The sequence below is a fragment of the Pongo abelii genome, chromosome 7, assembly GCF_028885655.2.
Source record: "Pongo abelii isolate AG06213 chromosome 7, NHGRI_mPonAbe1-v2.0_pri, whole genome shotgun sequence".
NCBI lineage: Eukaryota > Metazoa > Chordata > Mammalia > Primates > Hominidae > Pongo > Pongo abelii.
In genome coordinates, this window is record NC_071992.2 from 157,283,202 (window position 1) to 157,299,988 (window position 16,787).

At 37.8% G+C, this 16,787-nt stretch overlaps 1 protein-coding gene across 32 annotated transcripts in view; it reads right to left on the bottom strand.

The window, feature by feature from the left end:
- The window catches only part of PTK2 (protein tyrosine kinase 2), a 341,630-nt gene that overhangs the window by 206,727 nt on the left and 118,116 nt on the right, over positions 1–16,787 (bottom strand). For 25 of the 32 annotated variants that reach the window (XM_054518897.2, XM_063726842.1, XM_054518900.2 and 22 more), the window contains one exon: positions 11,307–11,473. The exons of 5 other annotated variants lie outside the window; for them this stretch is intronic. In XM_054518897.2, coding sequence (XP_054374872.1) covers positions 11,307–11,473 — 167 coding nt within the window. Of the gene's footprint in view, positions 1–11,306; positions 11,474–14,916; positions 16,074–16,787 lie in introns of those variants that run through there. 2 more of the 32 variants (XM_054518905.2, XM_054518911.2) reach the window with 2 other exon arrangements.

A 16,787-nucleotide genomic window follows, 5' to 3' on the forward strand; every position in this document is an offset into this window, starting at 1 on the left:
TAGATTAAGAATGTGATAGTCCTGATACTGAGAAGGGTTAGCTAGCTAGTCCGTGTTTAGTGAAGTAAACAAAGCATTAACTTCACACAACACAGATGCCCTCATAAAAAAAAAATGTGGTGTGAACAGTCTGTTCTTACAACAGACTTCCATTTTTTTTTTAAAAAAGGGAAGAATGGAAATAGAAATTTATCATTTAGCAAAAATTACAGTAATAATCACTGCAAGACAGAATCATCAATGAATGCTAAGATTAGTGGGTGAAAGTGAGAAACAGAATGTTGCAGTATTGACGTATCTTCCCAGAAGATATTTCTTAATTATAAAGGGGAAACAGTAACCTTGTAGTGGAGAAACCTGGCTTCCATTACCTTAAATGATCCAAGTTAGAACCACCTGTAAATTGAGTTGTGCCATCATTATGGACTTCCTGATACAATGCAATGAGAAAGGTATGACATCTTGACTGTGGCAGTTTTGCCAAAAACGCAAAACCTTAATCATAAAAACAATACCAAACTCAAATTGAAGAACACAATACAAATAACCAGTGAGTATTCTTCAAAAATGTAAAGGTCATAATGACACAGATAAGGAACTGTCTCAGATTAGAGAAGACTTAAGGAGACATGAACGTAATGTGGTATTCTGAATTGATCCTGAACCAGAAAAGGAATGGTAAGTGGAATAATTGGGAAATGTGAATAAGTCATATAGATTTGTTACTAGGACTGTATCAATGTTAATCTCCTGGTTTTACTAGCTATATTATATAAGATTTTAATGTTTAGGGAAACTGGCTGAAGGGTACACAGGATTTCTGTGTACTATTTTGCAACTTTTGATATTATATTGAGAATTTTTAAATTCCCACATATACAAGACTGACCCTTTTGTAGCTGTGGTGGCAAACACCCGCCCCCCCCCCCCCCCCCATACACACACAAAACCAGTTTTAAATCAGCTTGGTCAATAAATATCAGTTGTACAGCCACAGACCCACTCGAAACTAATTTTAAAGCACCTGATAACTTGCCTCAATGAACATGCATCTGCAAGTCAACTGATTGGCAGCTTCTTCTTTAATTTAGCCAAACAGGAACTAACTCTAAAGAACATGCTTCTGAAGATGAACAGTCTAACTTGGGTAACCATGCATCTAAAATTGATGCCAACCCATTCTCAGCTCTGAAAGTTGGCCAGCTTCTCAACTTCAAACTTCCAAAAACCTGTATAGTATCAGTAGTTGTGTTCTGCTCAGGGAGACTGTGACTGATCAGCACAGCTTTCCCCTAACAGCATAATAAAGCCACTTGTAATTCCGATTCAGATAATGGATGATCATGATGTCAGACCTGGACAATACATAAGTAGTAAAACTTTTTTTTTTTTAAGCAAAAAAATGATTATGACAAAAGTCAGGTTATCAGTTACCTCTGGAAGCAAAGAATAGAGAATGAAATTGGGAATGGGCACACCTCTAATTTAATGGGCTACAATTCATCAATTCATATAGAAAGATAATAAATATGTGGCCGATAGGAAACACATAAAGAAAGAGGGGCACTACGTACTGGTAACAGAAAGAATAGATGAAGATATTATGATCATGAACTTATATGTCCTTAACAACATAGCCTTAAAATCATAAAGAATCCCAAGACAGAATTACTAAAAAAAAAAAAAAGAAGTAAATCGGCAATTACAGTTGAATACTTTCTTTGAGATGAGCATGTAGCAAAATATATATATGTGTATAATATATACAATTGAATACATTAAATGTCACTTTTCAAGCAAAGTATGAACAATATAATCTTCAAATAACATGAAAATAAGCTTGAAAAAATGTACACAAACACACTCGCCCTCTTTATAATAACAGAACATACCTTCTTTTCAAAAGGAATGAAAACATCAACTAAGTACTAAGGCACAAAGAATCATCTCAACATAGTTAAAAAAAGTCAACACCATAAAATTGTTATTCTTCCTATAATGCAACAAAATAAATCAATAACCAATAATCTTTTCTTTTATAAGCACATATGGCAGAAACCTAAACAATACACTTAATCACCCCTTGGTTTCTTCCAAATATCTTGAAACAAATATCAAAACACTGATTGATAATAAAACACTAACAAAGTTGTGAGACATAGACACAGCTAAAATGACCATTTATAGTAAAATACATTTATCAGTAAACATGAATGAATGAAAACAAGTGAGCTAAGTGCTCAATTTAGAAATAAGTGGTAAACAGAAATAATAAAATATAACCCTCATAATAGCAATATATTATAGAGTAAGAATTAACTTAGTAAAGATGACACAAAGGCTTTGCAGAGAAGACATTAGAAGGCATCAAAGACAACGGACACAGATGTCACAGACAAAATCCAGATGAGGGGAAACCTGTAGGACAAGCAACACAGCTTCCTTAACAAACTGCAAACAAAGGGGAGAAACTGGATAAAGATGCTATAGACTTAAAAGACAAAGGGCACACCTAATTTGGATCCTAATTCAAATAATTTATCTTTAAAAATTTTGTCATGATATTTAATAAACAAGTCAAAATTTGAATACTAATGGGATAGTTTATGAAAGTAAGAATAATTTTTGGCGATTTTTAACAACTTTTGATTATATTTTAGAGCAGTAGTTCTGAACCTTGCGAGATTCTGCCTCCTTCCTGTTTCCCCTAGGGGACAACTGGCACTAACTGGACACATTTTTGCCTGTTACAACTGAAGAGGGTGGGGTGGTGGGCTCCTATCATTTAGTGGGTAGAAGCCATACAACATATACAAAAGCTCCCTACAACAAAGAATTATTTGGCCAAAATGTTAATCCTTGATTAAAAATAAAAACAACAAAGAAAAGCAAGCTGTCATGTTATGGACAGACCATTTTGAAGTCTAAACTATTTCCATCAATTTATAACTTTGTCACCAAAAAGGAGTGGATGCACTGCTCATAAAAAAATCTGAAAACAAAATTTGCTAACATGTCAAAATTTCTCCACTAAATAAAAAAATCTGATGTTAAAATATGAAAATATATTTGAAAATCAATTATACTGAAAGGAATGATCATGGAATATGGAAATTTATTGACCAAATTTCAACAAATGTTTACGTAATTAGTGACGGGCAATGAAAAATCAGTATCATGATTAAGTACACAAAGATAGTGGTATCCCTTCTGTTTAATTATGCATATCTTTGTCAAGAATACTTTTAGCTATGACAACCATTAAAAGCAATAACAAAATAAATAAAACCTGAAATAAGACCTTTGAATCAGAAGTGGGGCATGGTGGCTCATGGCTGTAATCTCAGTACTTCAGGAGACAAAGGCAGGAGGACTGCTTCAGCCCAGGAATTCGAGATCAGCCTGGGCAACATAACAAGACCTTGTCTCTACTAAAATAAAATAAAATCAGCCAACCGTGATGGCATGTGCCTATGATCCCAGTATACAATGAGACCTTGTCTGTACAAAAAAATTATTTTAGAAATTAGTTGAGTGTGATGGCAAACACCTCTAGTCCTAGGTAATTGGGAGGCTGAGGAAGAAGGACTACTTGAACCCAGGAGTTCAAGGCTACAGCGAGCTATGATTGTACCACTGCACTCCAGCCTGTGTAACAGGGCAAGACCTTGTCTCAAAACAACTATTTAACCAAGATTTTCTTTAAAAAAATAAACCATACTAGGCCAGGCACAGTGGCTCACACCTATAATCCCAGCACTTTGGGAGGCCAAGGTGGGCAGATCACGAGGTCAGGAGATCAAGACCATCCTGGCCAACATGGTGAAATCCTGTCTCTACTAAAATACAAAAAATTAGCCAGGTGCGGTGGCATGAGGATGTAGTCCCAGCTACTCAGTGACGCTATCTCAGCTCACTGCAACCTCCACCTCCCAGGTTCAAGTGATTCTCCTGCCTCAGCCCCTCAAGTAGCTGGGATTACACGTGTGCACCACCATGCCTGGCTAATTTTTGTACTTTTGGTAGCGACGGGGTTTCACCATGTTGGCCAGGCTGGTCTTGAACTCCCGGTCTCAAGTGATACACCTGCCTCAGCCTCCCAAAGTGCTCGGATTACAGGTGTGAGCCACCACGCCTGGCCCACTGCATGCTTTTAAATTTTCTACTTTTATGTATACTTTATAGCCTACATTATACAATCAATATGTTGACCATAAGTGAATAAATAAAAAATTGATTAAACATTTTTGCCTGACTCAAGCTCCTAACAAATACTACCTACTCAACTAGGCTCTCCCAGCATCCCAGAAACAGGTAAGCTCCCACCTGCCCCTGGACTGACTGGGAAAGTGCCGGGGACAGGCTGGGCTGCACATGCACACTTCAGGAGTGATTTTCAAACTCAGCCTCAGACCCTAATGGTCAACAGAAGTTCCCCTGGAGCCTGTGGGGATTGGGAAGAGCTGGTGGCTACCCCTGCCACGGCTCTGGGCCTTCCAGTGACTTCTGAAGGAATTTACCATCCCCTTATTTACATGTTCCATATGGTCTTAATCAACACGTGTTCCCAACAATCTCATTAGGTTTTTTCACTTTTTACTTTATAAAGTGTGTCATGCTGTACGTCATATTCCAGGACTTTTTTAAATTGAGGTAAAATTAACGTAAAACATTAACCATTTTAAGGTGTGAAATTCAGTAGTATTTAGCGTACTCACAAAGTTGTGCTAGGACTTGTCACATGATGTTATACAGCTAAGTTTCATTCATATTGTTACTTATACCTGTAGTTCATTCATTTTGACTTGTGTGACATTCTACTGTGTGAATAATCCCCAAGTGACTTGTCACTGTTATGCCATGAACATTACTGCGGTTATAGCCTAGTATAGAAACTAGAGCTAGAGTTTCTGAAAGAGAAAACTTGAAGGGGAACTGCAGGATGGTAGGGCATGTAATCACTTGACATTCAAGAGGATGCCAAGCTGGTTTCCCAGCTGGTTTCACCAATTTATTAAAACATTCTCCCTAGCAGTGCAGGTAAAAGACTGTCAGGTCCACAGCCTCTCCAGCTACGGAGAGTGTCAGTTGACTTTTTGCCAACTGGAGGTAGAGTTTCACTGAGGTTATCGATTTGCATTTCCCTGATCAATAATGAAGTTGACAGTGCCTTCTATGTTAATTGGCCAAACTTATTTTCTCTTTTATGAAAATACCTTCATGTCTCTTGCCTATCTATTATTGAGGTGTCTGCATTTTTTTTTTTTTTGAGATGGAGTCTCGCTCTGTCGCCTAGGCTGGAGTGCAGTGGCACGATCTCGGCTCACTGCAACCTCTACCTCCCCGGTTCAAGCGATTCTCCTGCTTCAGCTTCCCCAGTAGCTGGGATTACAGATGTCCGCCATGACGCCTGGTAATTTTTGTATTTTTAGTAGAGACGGGGTTTCACCATGTTAGTCAGGCTGGTCTCGAACTCTTGACCTCAGGTGATTCGCCCACCTTGGCCTCCAAAAGTGCTGGGATTACAGGCGTGAGCCACAGTGCCCAGTCAGCAATTTTTATATTGATCAGAACTCTTACCACCACCCTTTGTTGACTGCATGTGTTATAAATATCTTCTCCCACTTTGCAACCTGTTCTTGTACTTTGAAAATGTATCTTTTGCAGAATGTCCTAATCTTAGTACAGTAGAATTTGCCAGTCTTTCTTTTTATAGTGAACATTTTGGAGCTCTTAAGAAAATCTTCCTATCCCAGGGCCAGAGATACATTCAACTATACTTCCCACTAAACTTATTTTTTTACAGTTTTGCATGTGATGTTTCACTACTTGCATATCTTGTAGATTTGTGTATTGAGGTAGGATCCGATGCTGTTGTTGCTCTTCTTCCTACATAGATAGCCATTTATCAATCCAGCCCTTCCTTTCTCCCAGTGACATGTCATGACAGAGCTCTCTAAGGTCATCCTGCCTGAGACAGTTATCACGAAATACGCGTGCTGCAATCTAGCTTACCAAGCTGTTTGAAGAGTAAAGACCAAGTGAACAAGTCTATATTTCAGGTTTATTCAACAGTATGAACAGACTCTATAGCAGATAGCACAAAAGAACAAGCTATGTCCAAAAACGTCATGGAAATCAAAATTTATACCCAATTATATTGCTGAGTCCTAGCACTTCCATTTGACTATTGAGATCTTACTTCTCAGAATTAAAGCCAGAACTGCAGCTGCCCTCACATACCCACCTATGAACTTAGATGTCTGCAGGTGACAGAAAAAAATTTGTCATGTTCAGCTTCTTGTATTTACATATCTAATACAGGAGTAGAGAAGAAACAGCTGAGTGTTTGGATTCAATTTCCAGTATACCACCCATTTAAGCCATATGATCTCCAGGAAAAGTGATTAAGCCTTTCCAAAGTATGGCTTTCTCACAAGTAAAATGGCAAAATGAGAGTACCTACATGATAAGACTATCATAATAGAAATTAATTTTGATGAACTACATCAAATGTCTGACACACAGTAAACAACATGTGTTAATATGGTAATACTGTTATTAACTTAAGCTAATATTGCTTGGTTCCTAGCTGAAAACAAGTTTCTAAACCATCACATTACTTTGCTTCTGGGCTTCTTTTACACATGCATTATCAATATATTATTTATTCCGTTTTCATTCAAATATTGTTTATTGGGTGCCTATTGTGTACCAGGCATGACTAGAACCAGGAATAGAGGAGTGAAGAAAACAAAGTCCCTGAGAAAGATAAATAACACATATATAATATCCCTGAGAAAGATAAATAACACATATATAATATCAGTATTCAGAGATCTGTAAAAAATTAACAGAGTATGTGAGCTGATGAAAAATCACAAGGAGCTTCAGGTAGGCAGTGGGTTCTTTAGGTAGCCAGTAGGAGACCATAGGAAAGCAGTAACATTCAAGCACATTCCTGGAATGAGGCGGTCCAAGCCATGCCTGGAAAAGACAGAACATACTCAGCAGAGTCACACCAAGTTCAAAGGCCCCAATAAGAAAGCCAGGGGGCTAGAGTTGAGAAAGTGAAAAGTTGTAAAAGATAAAGGAAAAAAGGGAGGTGAGACAAAGAAAGCATTAATTAAGATGAAGGGCTACATTATTCAACAATTAAAAAGTCTGGCAATAGAGAAGAAACCATCACATCAGATCCCAACTTGAGTATTTATGGAAAGAACTCTAAAATATATTAAAATAATTTAATGGAAGGAAAACTGAAATCAAAGGGACTGATGTCACCAGAGTGGAGGAGGAAGAGGAAGAGCAGAAGGAGATAAGGACTGTGAGGTCATCAGAAACTCCAGAGTTTGCTCTGAGTGTGATGAGAAGCTACTGGAAGTTTCTGAGCCCAAATGATTTACAAATATAATTGGATGGCTTACATTCTAAGAGATACATCAGCAAATCCCATCAGCTCCCTCCTTAAAAATACAACCCTGTACAACTGTTTCTCACCACTTCTATTATTATTCCCCTACTGCACCATCTTTTAGGATTTTTGCCTGGGTTATTGCACTAATTTATCAGTTTCCCTGCCTCCATCCAATCAAATGTATGATTTAATGCCCAAGGCAGGTGTAGGGGGACTAGAAAGAGAAGAAAACAGGTTACTGGAACACCCCAACATTTAAAGGCTAAACAGTTCAGAAAGGCTATGAATGGTCAATGAAGGAAAACCAAAGCAGTTTGGTATCCAGAAAGCTAAGTAAGGAATATTTATTAAATTCTTGGTGATAATAGCTTGTATTGTAATTGCCTTCTATATCCCTAATGATGCTTTAAAAGATGTTTAAAATTTTTTTCATACGATATTAACAGGGTATAATCCTTTTCCCCCTGGTTACTGTCTGTCTGATATACTTTGTTCCCTTTCTGCTTATGTTTTATGTGTGAGTTCTTCAAATTAAAAATCAGTTACTATCTTGTTTCGTGGGACCAATGCATATCTAGATCTACCCAATTTTTTCCATCTTGCATCTAAGACCCTCCCCTTCAGAGATGATTTTCGTTTTTCCTAAGGTGTTTTTGTCAGAGGTTCCTTTGGCGGTAAATCCTCTAAGGAAAATGTCTCTATCTCACCCTGTTCTTGAATGGCAATTTAACTGGGCAAACAAATACAGGTTGCCAGCTACTTTCCTCACCACTTTGAACATATTATCCCACTATTTTCTTGGCATCTATTATTGTTGTTGAAAAGTCTGAATTTTTCTCTGGGTGTCATCCTGTCTTGTTCTCTGGTACAACAATATTTTACTATTAATACAATCTGCCAAAGCATCAGTTTAGTTTTATTGACTCTGTTTGGGATTTTATGTTAATCCGGTATTTGAAGGCTCATGTCATTCATTGATTATAAAATATTCTCAACCATTATCTCCTGGGATTATCTCCTCCTCTTCTCCATTCTTTTTTATTCTATTCTTCTTGAGTTTCTGTTAGAAATGGGTTGACCTCATTCTTCATGTTACATAAACTTACATTCACATTTTCCATCTTTTCATCTCTCTGTGGTATGTTCTGGAAAATCTTCTGTCTTGTTTACTAATTTTTCAGCTATGTCTAATCTGCTATTTTATTGATCCTGTGATTTCTAGAACTTCTATTTGGACTATCCAAATTCTCTTGGTTATTTTTGATAGTCTCCTGTTCCTTACTGACACTTAAATTCCTCCCCTTTTAAATATACAGAACCATCAATATTAACCCTCATAACTCTTGAAAATACCTCATCAGTTTATCTGTCACATTTTCTTCTGTCATCATCTCTACCTACTATGCTTGTAACTTTCACTAATCCTTTTTTTTTTTTTTTTTTTTTTTTGAGACAGAGTCTTACTCTGTCACCCAGGCTGCAGTGCAATGGCATGATCTTGGCTCACTGCAACCTCCGCCTCCCAGGTTCAAGCGATTCTCCTGCCTCGGCCTTCAATGTAGCTGAGATTACAGGCACCCGCCACCACGCCTGGCTAATTTTTGTATTTTTAGTAGAGACAGGGTTTCACCCATGTTGGCCAGCCTGGTCTCGAACTCCAGAACTCAAGTGATTCGCCTGCCTCAGCCTCTCAAAGCGCTGGGACTGCAGATGTGAGCCACCACACCCGGCCAACTTTCACTAATCTTAAAAGCCTAGCTACATTTTCAGACTATTTAAGACAACATTATTCCCATATTCAGATAGGCAATCTAATTTTTAAAACCTGTACTATGAAGCCAGACAGCTAAATTCGAATCAAAACTGTGTCACAAACTATGTAACTACAAGTTTATCAATTTTGTTTTCATGTGTAAAATAAAAACAACGATAGTCTCTAACTCATAGGGTTTGGGGACAGTTAAATGAAATGTATATTTAAGTTATCTGGTGTAAGCAGCATACAGATGGCAGAGTCCCTGGCTCAGCCACTTATGATGACAAGGCATCAATGTCATCATCATCATCATTAGTATTATTATGAGCAGTAGTATCCTGATCACCCTTTAATCTAGAAGGGTCAATCTACGAGAAATTCTATACAACCCCACATAAATTTTTCTTCCTTTTGAGGATTCAAGACCCAGTCAGTAAAGCAGTGCCTGTTCACTTTTACTTGAAACAAAGTAAATAAATTGGCTTAAAAGAACAACAACAATCTACTAAGAGATTTAGATTCAATGACCATTTTATTGAGCACTAAGGATTTCATTATAACAAGGTCTGCATCTGACATGTCCATATAAACCAAGATAATAGAATCGTGTTAAATAAAAGTACCTTGACACAGGAGGATCACCTGGGTACAGGAGTTCAAGACCAGCCCAAGCAACACAGCAAGATGACCATCTCAAAAAAACAAAACAAAACAAAAACCCTGCAGGTATTTTTATCTAACTTTTACATATCCTTTGTTTTGGAATGCTCACTTGCTTAACTGACTAAATAGCTGGAAGTCAAATCTTCTCTAGCCATTGATGTGAACCAACGAAACTATATTCTCAGGGAGTATTTTGTTAGCTCAGTACCAGCTACCTAAGACAAATTTGAAAATACAGCTATATTTCTTTAATGAACTCTGTAACTGGGGTAGGGTTTTATTCAACATAAGATTTATTCAGGCTGGGCATGGTGGCTCACACCTGTAATCCCAACACTTTGGGAGGCCAAGGTGGGCAGACTGAGCCCAGGAGTTTGAGATCTGTCTGGGCAACATGCTGAGACCCCGTCTCTGCAAACAATACAAAAATTAGCTGGGCGTGGTGGTGTGTGCCTACAGTCCTAGCTACTCAAGAAGCTGAAGTGGGAGAATCGCTTGAGCCCAAGAGGCTGCAGTGAGCCATGTTCATGCCACCGTACTGCAGCCTGGGTGACAGGGCGAGACTCTGTCTCAAAAAAGAAAAAAAAATTATTCACCTAAACATGTTTTTCTTTTAAAATGTCTACCCTAATCAATCTAGATCCTCAAAGTTACTGACCCTCTGAATGCACTCTTCAACCTACAATTACATTTATTTCTGTAGCATTGCCTATAAAAATCAGAACCTTAGTGAAAGAAGCAGCCCATTTTTACAAGTTATACCTCTCACAAATGTATTTTAGATGTACAATTTCCTAGCAACATCTTGAGTGGCTTAGCAGTAAAAAAAAAAAAAAAAAAAATTATTAGGGGAGAACCAGAAAAAGAACAATTATAGGGAATTCTTTTAATTTGCCCTGAAATAATTTTATTTTTCTTAACATTTCAACAGGAGTCACTAAGAGATTACGTTCTAATTTTAACGTTGCATGTGAATATCAAATATACACTCACTCTTTGCAGGTGCGCTCTAGATTACAGGGCATAATAAAACAAGCTATGTAGCCCATTAATAAGGTATTTAGGTGTGACAGCAACTCCTGCTACATAAAAGGATGACAAGGGATGAAAACATTAAAATATATATATATATATACACACACACACTCACACACACACACACATATATGATTTGAGTTTTATTGGGAGCAAAGGTTGAAACAAAGTAGCACTGATGAGAAATCAGCTAGCAAAAGACCATCACAGAAAACTGAAATCAGATGGCTCAAAGTATAATTAATAATATCCAAAAGCTAGACTAGAGGTCTAGAAGAGATCACTGGTTAATAATTACTAACCAATTTTATTTATACCAGAGTTGTAATGACAAGCAGTGTAAAAATTAAACATATACATTTGTTATCTTGTGCATGTTTTTAAAAAGCAAAAGAAATCAAGTGTGCATCACGCCAAAGCAGGTTTGTATCTTACTTCCACTCCTCTGGTGGGTGAGCAAGCTCATACTTCTCCCTCACACTGGAGACGCCCATATCCACGTGAAGCCAGTGAACCTCCTCTGACCGCAGGTGACTGAGGCGGAATCCATAGCAGGCCACATGCTTTACTTTGTGACTGTCCACTATCTTCTGAATGATGCCCTAAAACATACCCCCCACAAGAATGACTGTTATAAACTGAAAAACAAAACAAAACAAAACAAAACAAAAAAACAAACAAAAAAACTATAGGCTAAAAAGTAATGCAATCTTCATTTCTTTTAGTCAATTATCAGAAATCTTTGGTATGAGAATATCAAGTTAAATAAATTACTTAGGAATCTTTGTTTCTGAAGTAGTATTTTCAAGAACAAGGAGAAGTTTTAGAAAAGAAAACATAAAGAGATTCTCTCCTTTCTTTATTAACAAGGCATGTAAACTTAAAAACACATTTCTGCAATTCCACTGTCATCACCCCCCAAACCTGTCAAAGCACACCAGGTATCTTTCAGTTACTACTTTCTAAGGTCCAGACCCAAGGAGGGGTTATACTTTCTAAAACAGGGAGATCATACTGTTCAAGACCAGGCTGCAACATTCATAATCATTTTTTTAAAAAACATATATTCAGGAACACACAGTTAAGGCTACGTTTGTGGTGACACTGGAAATACATGAAAAGTTCTTTGAATTGGGCCTTATCAGTTTATTACTTGCTCTTTAAAAATTATTATAAAGCAATTTAAAATACTCCCAAATCTAATGCCTCTAACATGTGTTCCCTTGAGTTCAGAGGAGAAGGTCACCTTTGAATGAGGTCATCAGGAAATGTTCCCTAAAGATGGTGCAATTTCTCCTGGCGCAATGGACAAGTTAAGTGTTAGAACTGACTCTTGCCCTGTACCTACCTAGGTATGAGGACCATGAGAGAATATGTTGTTAAGTGGGCAGCATATATGGAAGACTCATTTGGGAACATGACAGAACCATCTGCTGTCCTTTACACGAGGGTATGCAAATCACAACCAACTGTGACCTCCTCAATCTTTTAGGTGATAAGACAAGGTTTTTTTTAAATGATGCTGATATTAAAATGAAAAATATCTATGAAAGAAAATAATCACGGGTTTTTAAAATCAGCAATTAATTGAAGCTATGATAAAACTTGTAAGACATACATAAAAGTTCCTGCACTCATCAAGTACTGCTTTATTACAGCACAATGCTGCTGATCATGATAAAGGATATTATCCCCAGCCTCCTCCATAAGCAAAGATAAATCGTAACATGTACCATACACAAAAACTGTCCAAAACCCAGTATATGCACACTGAGGATGTGTGCTGCTGTGCTGTGCTCCTGATACTGGTATCTAGCATGTGGCAGACCTCCCAGGGCACTGAGTGAATGAAGTGGTAGAGTCAATCTCTCTTTCAGACAACTCGATCCCAGGTACAAAGTTGTTTACCAAGCACAGGAAGTGGCAGAGAGAGGGACAAAGGAAAGGAGTAAACATGGTATTGAGAGAAAGCATCAACAGAGGACCAGGCTGGAAGAGTCAAAGACAGGTTCATAAAGATGATGAATTCTCATCAGGACAGGAAGGATGTTTGCAGCCTACAGACTCCTATGTGGAACTGACAGAGGCATAAAATGTCCTTCCTGGCTTTTTGATCCAAGGCCAGAATTCCTGACAGGGCCACTGTAAATGATAGTACCCTACCTACACAAGGATGTCCAGCTGAGGGCGAAAAGAGTCCATGTTCTAGTCTTTAAACCTTGTGCTCTGGGGTGTGGAACTTGCCTAGAGGAAGGAGCACCTTTTAACAATTCTCTCAGAAGTGACTTCTGCAGCTTCCTGCCAACACACAAATCCCTGAACTATGAAGGATGGAAGCTAGCACCTCTGTGAAATTCCCACAAAAGCTCCTGGTTCCCGGTCCAGCTCTGCCAGATCAACACCCAGTACGCACCAACACCAGTTATCCTTGGTAAAGCACACGTCAGTAAGTCTCCTTGCTCCACAGCTCACTGCTACTACCAATTCAAGAGGCGGCTCTCTTGTTAGAGCTGCGATCTATGTCTACAGTGGTCTCTAGCCATCTGCCTCAGGTCACTTGGTCTACTAACCTTCCATAACCTGATGTTGAATATAAGGCAGTGAGGAACACAAATCATTTCTTATCATTGTCACCATTCACATCCTAAGAAAAAGCCCAGCTTCTCTGGTTGCCTTCTGTAGCGAACCCATGAAAAAATCACTTCATCTCCGCTGAACTCACAGCACACATATAGGAGACCTGCAGCAAACCAGTCTCAAAGAGGCTTAGCCCAGAACTGTGGTATCTGTTAGGGAAAGGCAGGTTTCTGTCTTGGAGTTTTATGGGAGAGAATCTTATTCCATTCACTTGATCATGCTGCCTGAAGAGACTCAGAGTGACTTCAAAGTGTGGATCTGAGTGACACAGCCTTTGCATACAGTAGTACCTCATGAGTAAAGCAGCTTTCAACTTTCACTCTCCATGAAATAGTGAAAAGCAATAAACACACAGATATTACCTTCTGTTTCATTTTTTGCTTTCTCATTATGCATCCATATCGTACTCTGTCCTACTGCTCATTCTCTAGCACCCTTATAAATATCTGTGGATAGTGGCAAACATTACAAATATACAAAGTGTTTAAATATGTGGTGCTAAATGCATATACTCAGTAACTTAAGTAATTCTGAGAACTAAATATCTGGTCTGGATAACTCAACAAATAATTCTGAGAACTATGTATTTAGTGAGGAATGTAAACTCAACCAACCCTACAGTGCTGCCATATGGAAGTGCCCCATTTTCATATCACACACACATACATTCAGAATAAAAATGACTGTCTCTAAAAGGATAATAGGACATGGGTTTTTAATATGCCACTAAAGGTACCAGAATTAAATTTAAATTTCTCATCGTGGCTTTGAAGACACATCTATCTGGTCCTATGAAATACAAAACAATAATTGGCTACTCTGAAACCTGTCTCTCATATCCCAAGTGTCAGAAATACACAACTTTTCTGATTAAATTCTCATAGTAGACATTCATGGTAAAAGAATTCTTTTCAAGGTTAAAATAAAAGAAGCCAGTGTTCACATCATGCCTGTATCTTATCAGGAACATAACATTAAATGTGCAAGGTCATTTTACTACTGATGAATAAAGATTTCCTTGTTCTGAGGGAGAAAGGAAGGTGTAAATAAAAATACTGCTATGAACATCCTTCTAGCTGTCATCAAAGGTACTTATGACCACTGCATAGAAATAGACAAAATTTCCTTTAACTGAAACATTTTGATAAGTACAAACTTCCTGTCCATCAACAAAACTATACCAATTATACTTGATGCATAATGTTACAGAGTATCATTTAAATCACATTAATAACGAATAAAATTAATCTTATGATGATCAATTTAATGACCAAAAAAACTTCCACAGGTATTTTACTGTTGTTATGATGGTTTAATTTCCCTGATTACTCACTAGTGAGATGAGGCCATACTTTTGTTCATTTCTGAAAATTTTTATTATTTTGCTTGGTTCCATTTAGCCACTTACCTTTTAGATAGTACTTTCAAACAAATGACCTTCACCATTGTTCAAAATAGATCATGTTACTCTTTCCTCCATGTTCATTCTTTCATAAACTGTTCATTCATTTATTCATGAACATCTGAAGTGCTCACTACATGCACGATGCTAGTGACACAATAACGGTTAAGACGCAATCCTGACCCTAAGAAGTCTTAAGAGTCTCACAGGAGAAAGACATGACAATGAATATGTGCAAACGAGTATTACGTGGTTTGTGGGGAGGAGGGGACAAAAAGGGATATTTTATACTTTTAGCTATAGTCTCACACTTAATTTTCAGATTTATTACTAGAGGAGATATCTGAAGCAACACACATTGTTGACACTGTTCATCTCCTTACTGCTTCCTAAGAATTACCAAATATAATCATCATTACTGATTCTTCTATAGTATAGTATTTCTTTTTCTCATTGTGTTTCTCTTTCAGACACTCTTCAGCTTTAGAAAACCAAGGGATCCCTACCATTCTTCTTGGAGGCTTTCATCACTGGATTATCAAAAAGAAAGATCCAGAAATTCAAATCCTGTTCTTCAACACCTAGTACGTTTCCTCCTCTTGGTCCAGTAGTAAACTAGGAGTCCTTCTAAAAGTCTTCCAAGACAAAGAATGCACTTTTTTATCTTGGTGGTCCACAGTCACTGTATTAGTTCCCTATTATCTCTGTAATAAATCACCACAAACTTGGGGGCTTAAAACACAACAAGTGCATTATCTTTTAGTTTTGTAGATCACAAGTATGAAATGGGTCTCACTGGCCTAAAATAAAGACGTCAGCAGGGATGTGCTGTTTTCTGGGGGCTCTTAGCTTGTCTTTTCCAGCTTCTACAGGGCACTGCACTCCTTGGCTCATGGTTGTCTTCTTTCATCAATGTTGCATCTGATCCTTCTTTCATATTCACCTCCCACTGACCACAGTAAGGAAAGGCCCGCTGCAGTGAAGGACTCATCATCTCCCCACCTTAAGGTCTGTAGCCTTCATCACGCCTACAAAGTCCCTCTGGCCACGTAAGGGGACATCTGCACAGGTTCTGGGGATTAGGATGTAGGTATCTTTAGGAGCCAACATTCTACCTATGGGAAATCACTACCTCAATCACTCTCTCTCAGGATTTTGAATTCAAAATTTTTTCTTCCTCGTGCTCTATTAGCTTAGGTTCTCCTCCTTAACACGGCTTTTATGCTTTTTCTTAAAGCTTTCCTTTCTAGCTTTCTTCCTAGATGATACTTTCTATCCTGTAAAGGAAGAGTTTAATTTTCTAAGACCTCCATAGTCCCTTCTAGAATCAAAACTATTTGAATCTGTAACAATCAATGTTCAATTGACTGTTATTAATAATCGTTTTTAAATGTTTTTAAACATACATTCACCTGCTCCTCTATCAGAGAGAACAGCTTACACTTCTAACACACATAAAGTGTCCAGTGATGACACCTAACAATAAACACTGAAGACCGTTGGACTGCTCTGAAAAGTCCTCCAGGCACCTACCTATGGCCGAACTCAGGGAAAACTCCCTGAAGAATTCCCTTCCCCTACAGATACCAGTCGTTTATAGCATAGTTTGTTCTTGCAGAATCCCAAATCACTGTACATTTTCCCATTCCTATCAGAAGGATGATTTTAAATTGAACACAATGTTACTTCCCCTTAGTAGTCTTCCCACTACCAGCTTGGTAACAGTAATTAGTATTAATCCAACCCAACACACCTATATTTTAACAAACTACATGAACTGATTTTTTTCCATTTACTATTACAGATTCAGATTTACCAACCATTCCCTACTGACTCATGACTAGTACTGAAACCTGAGGATATGCTATTAATTTAGA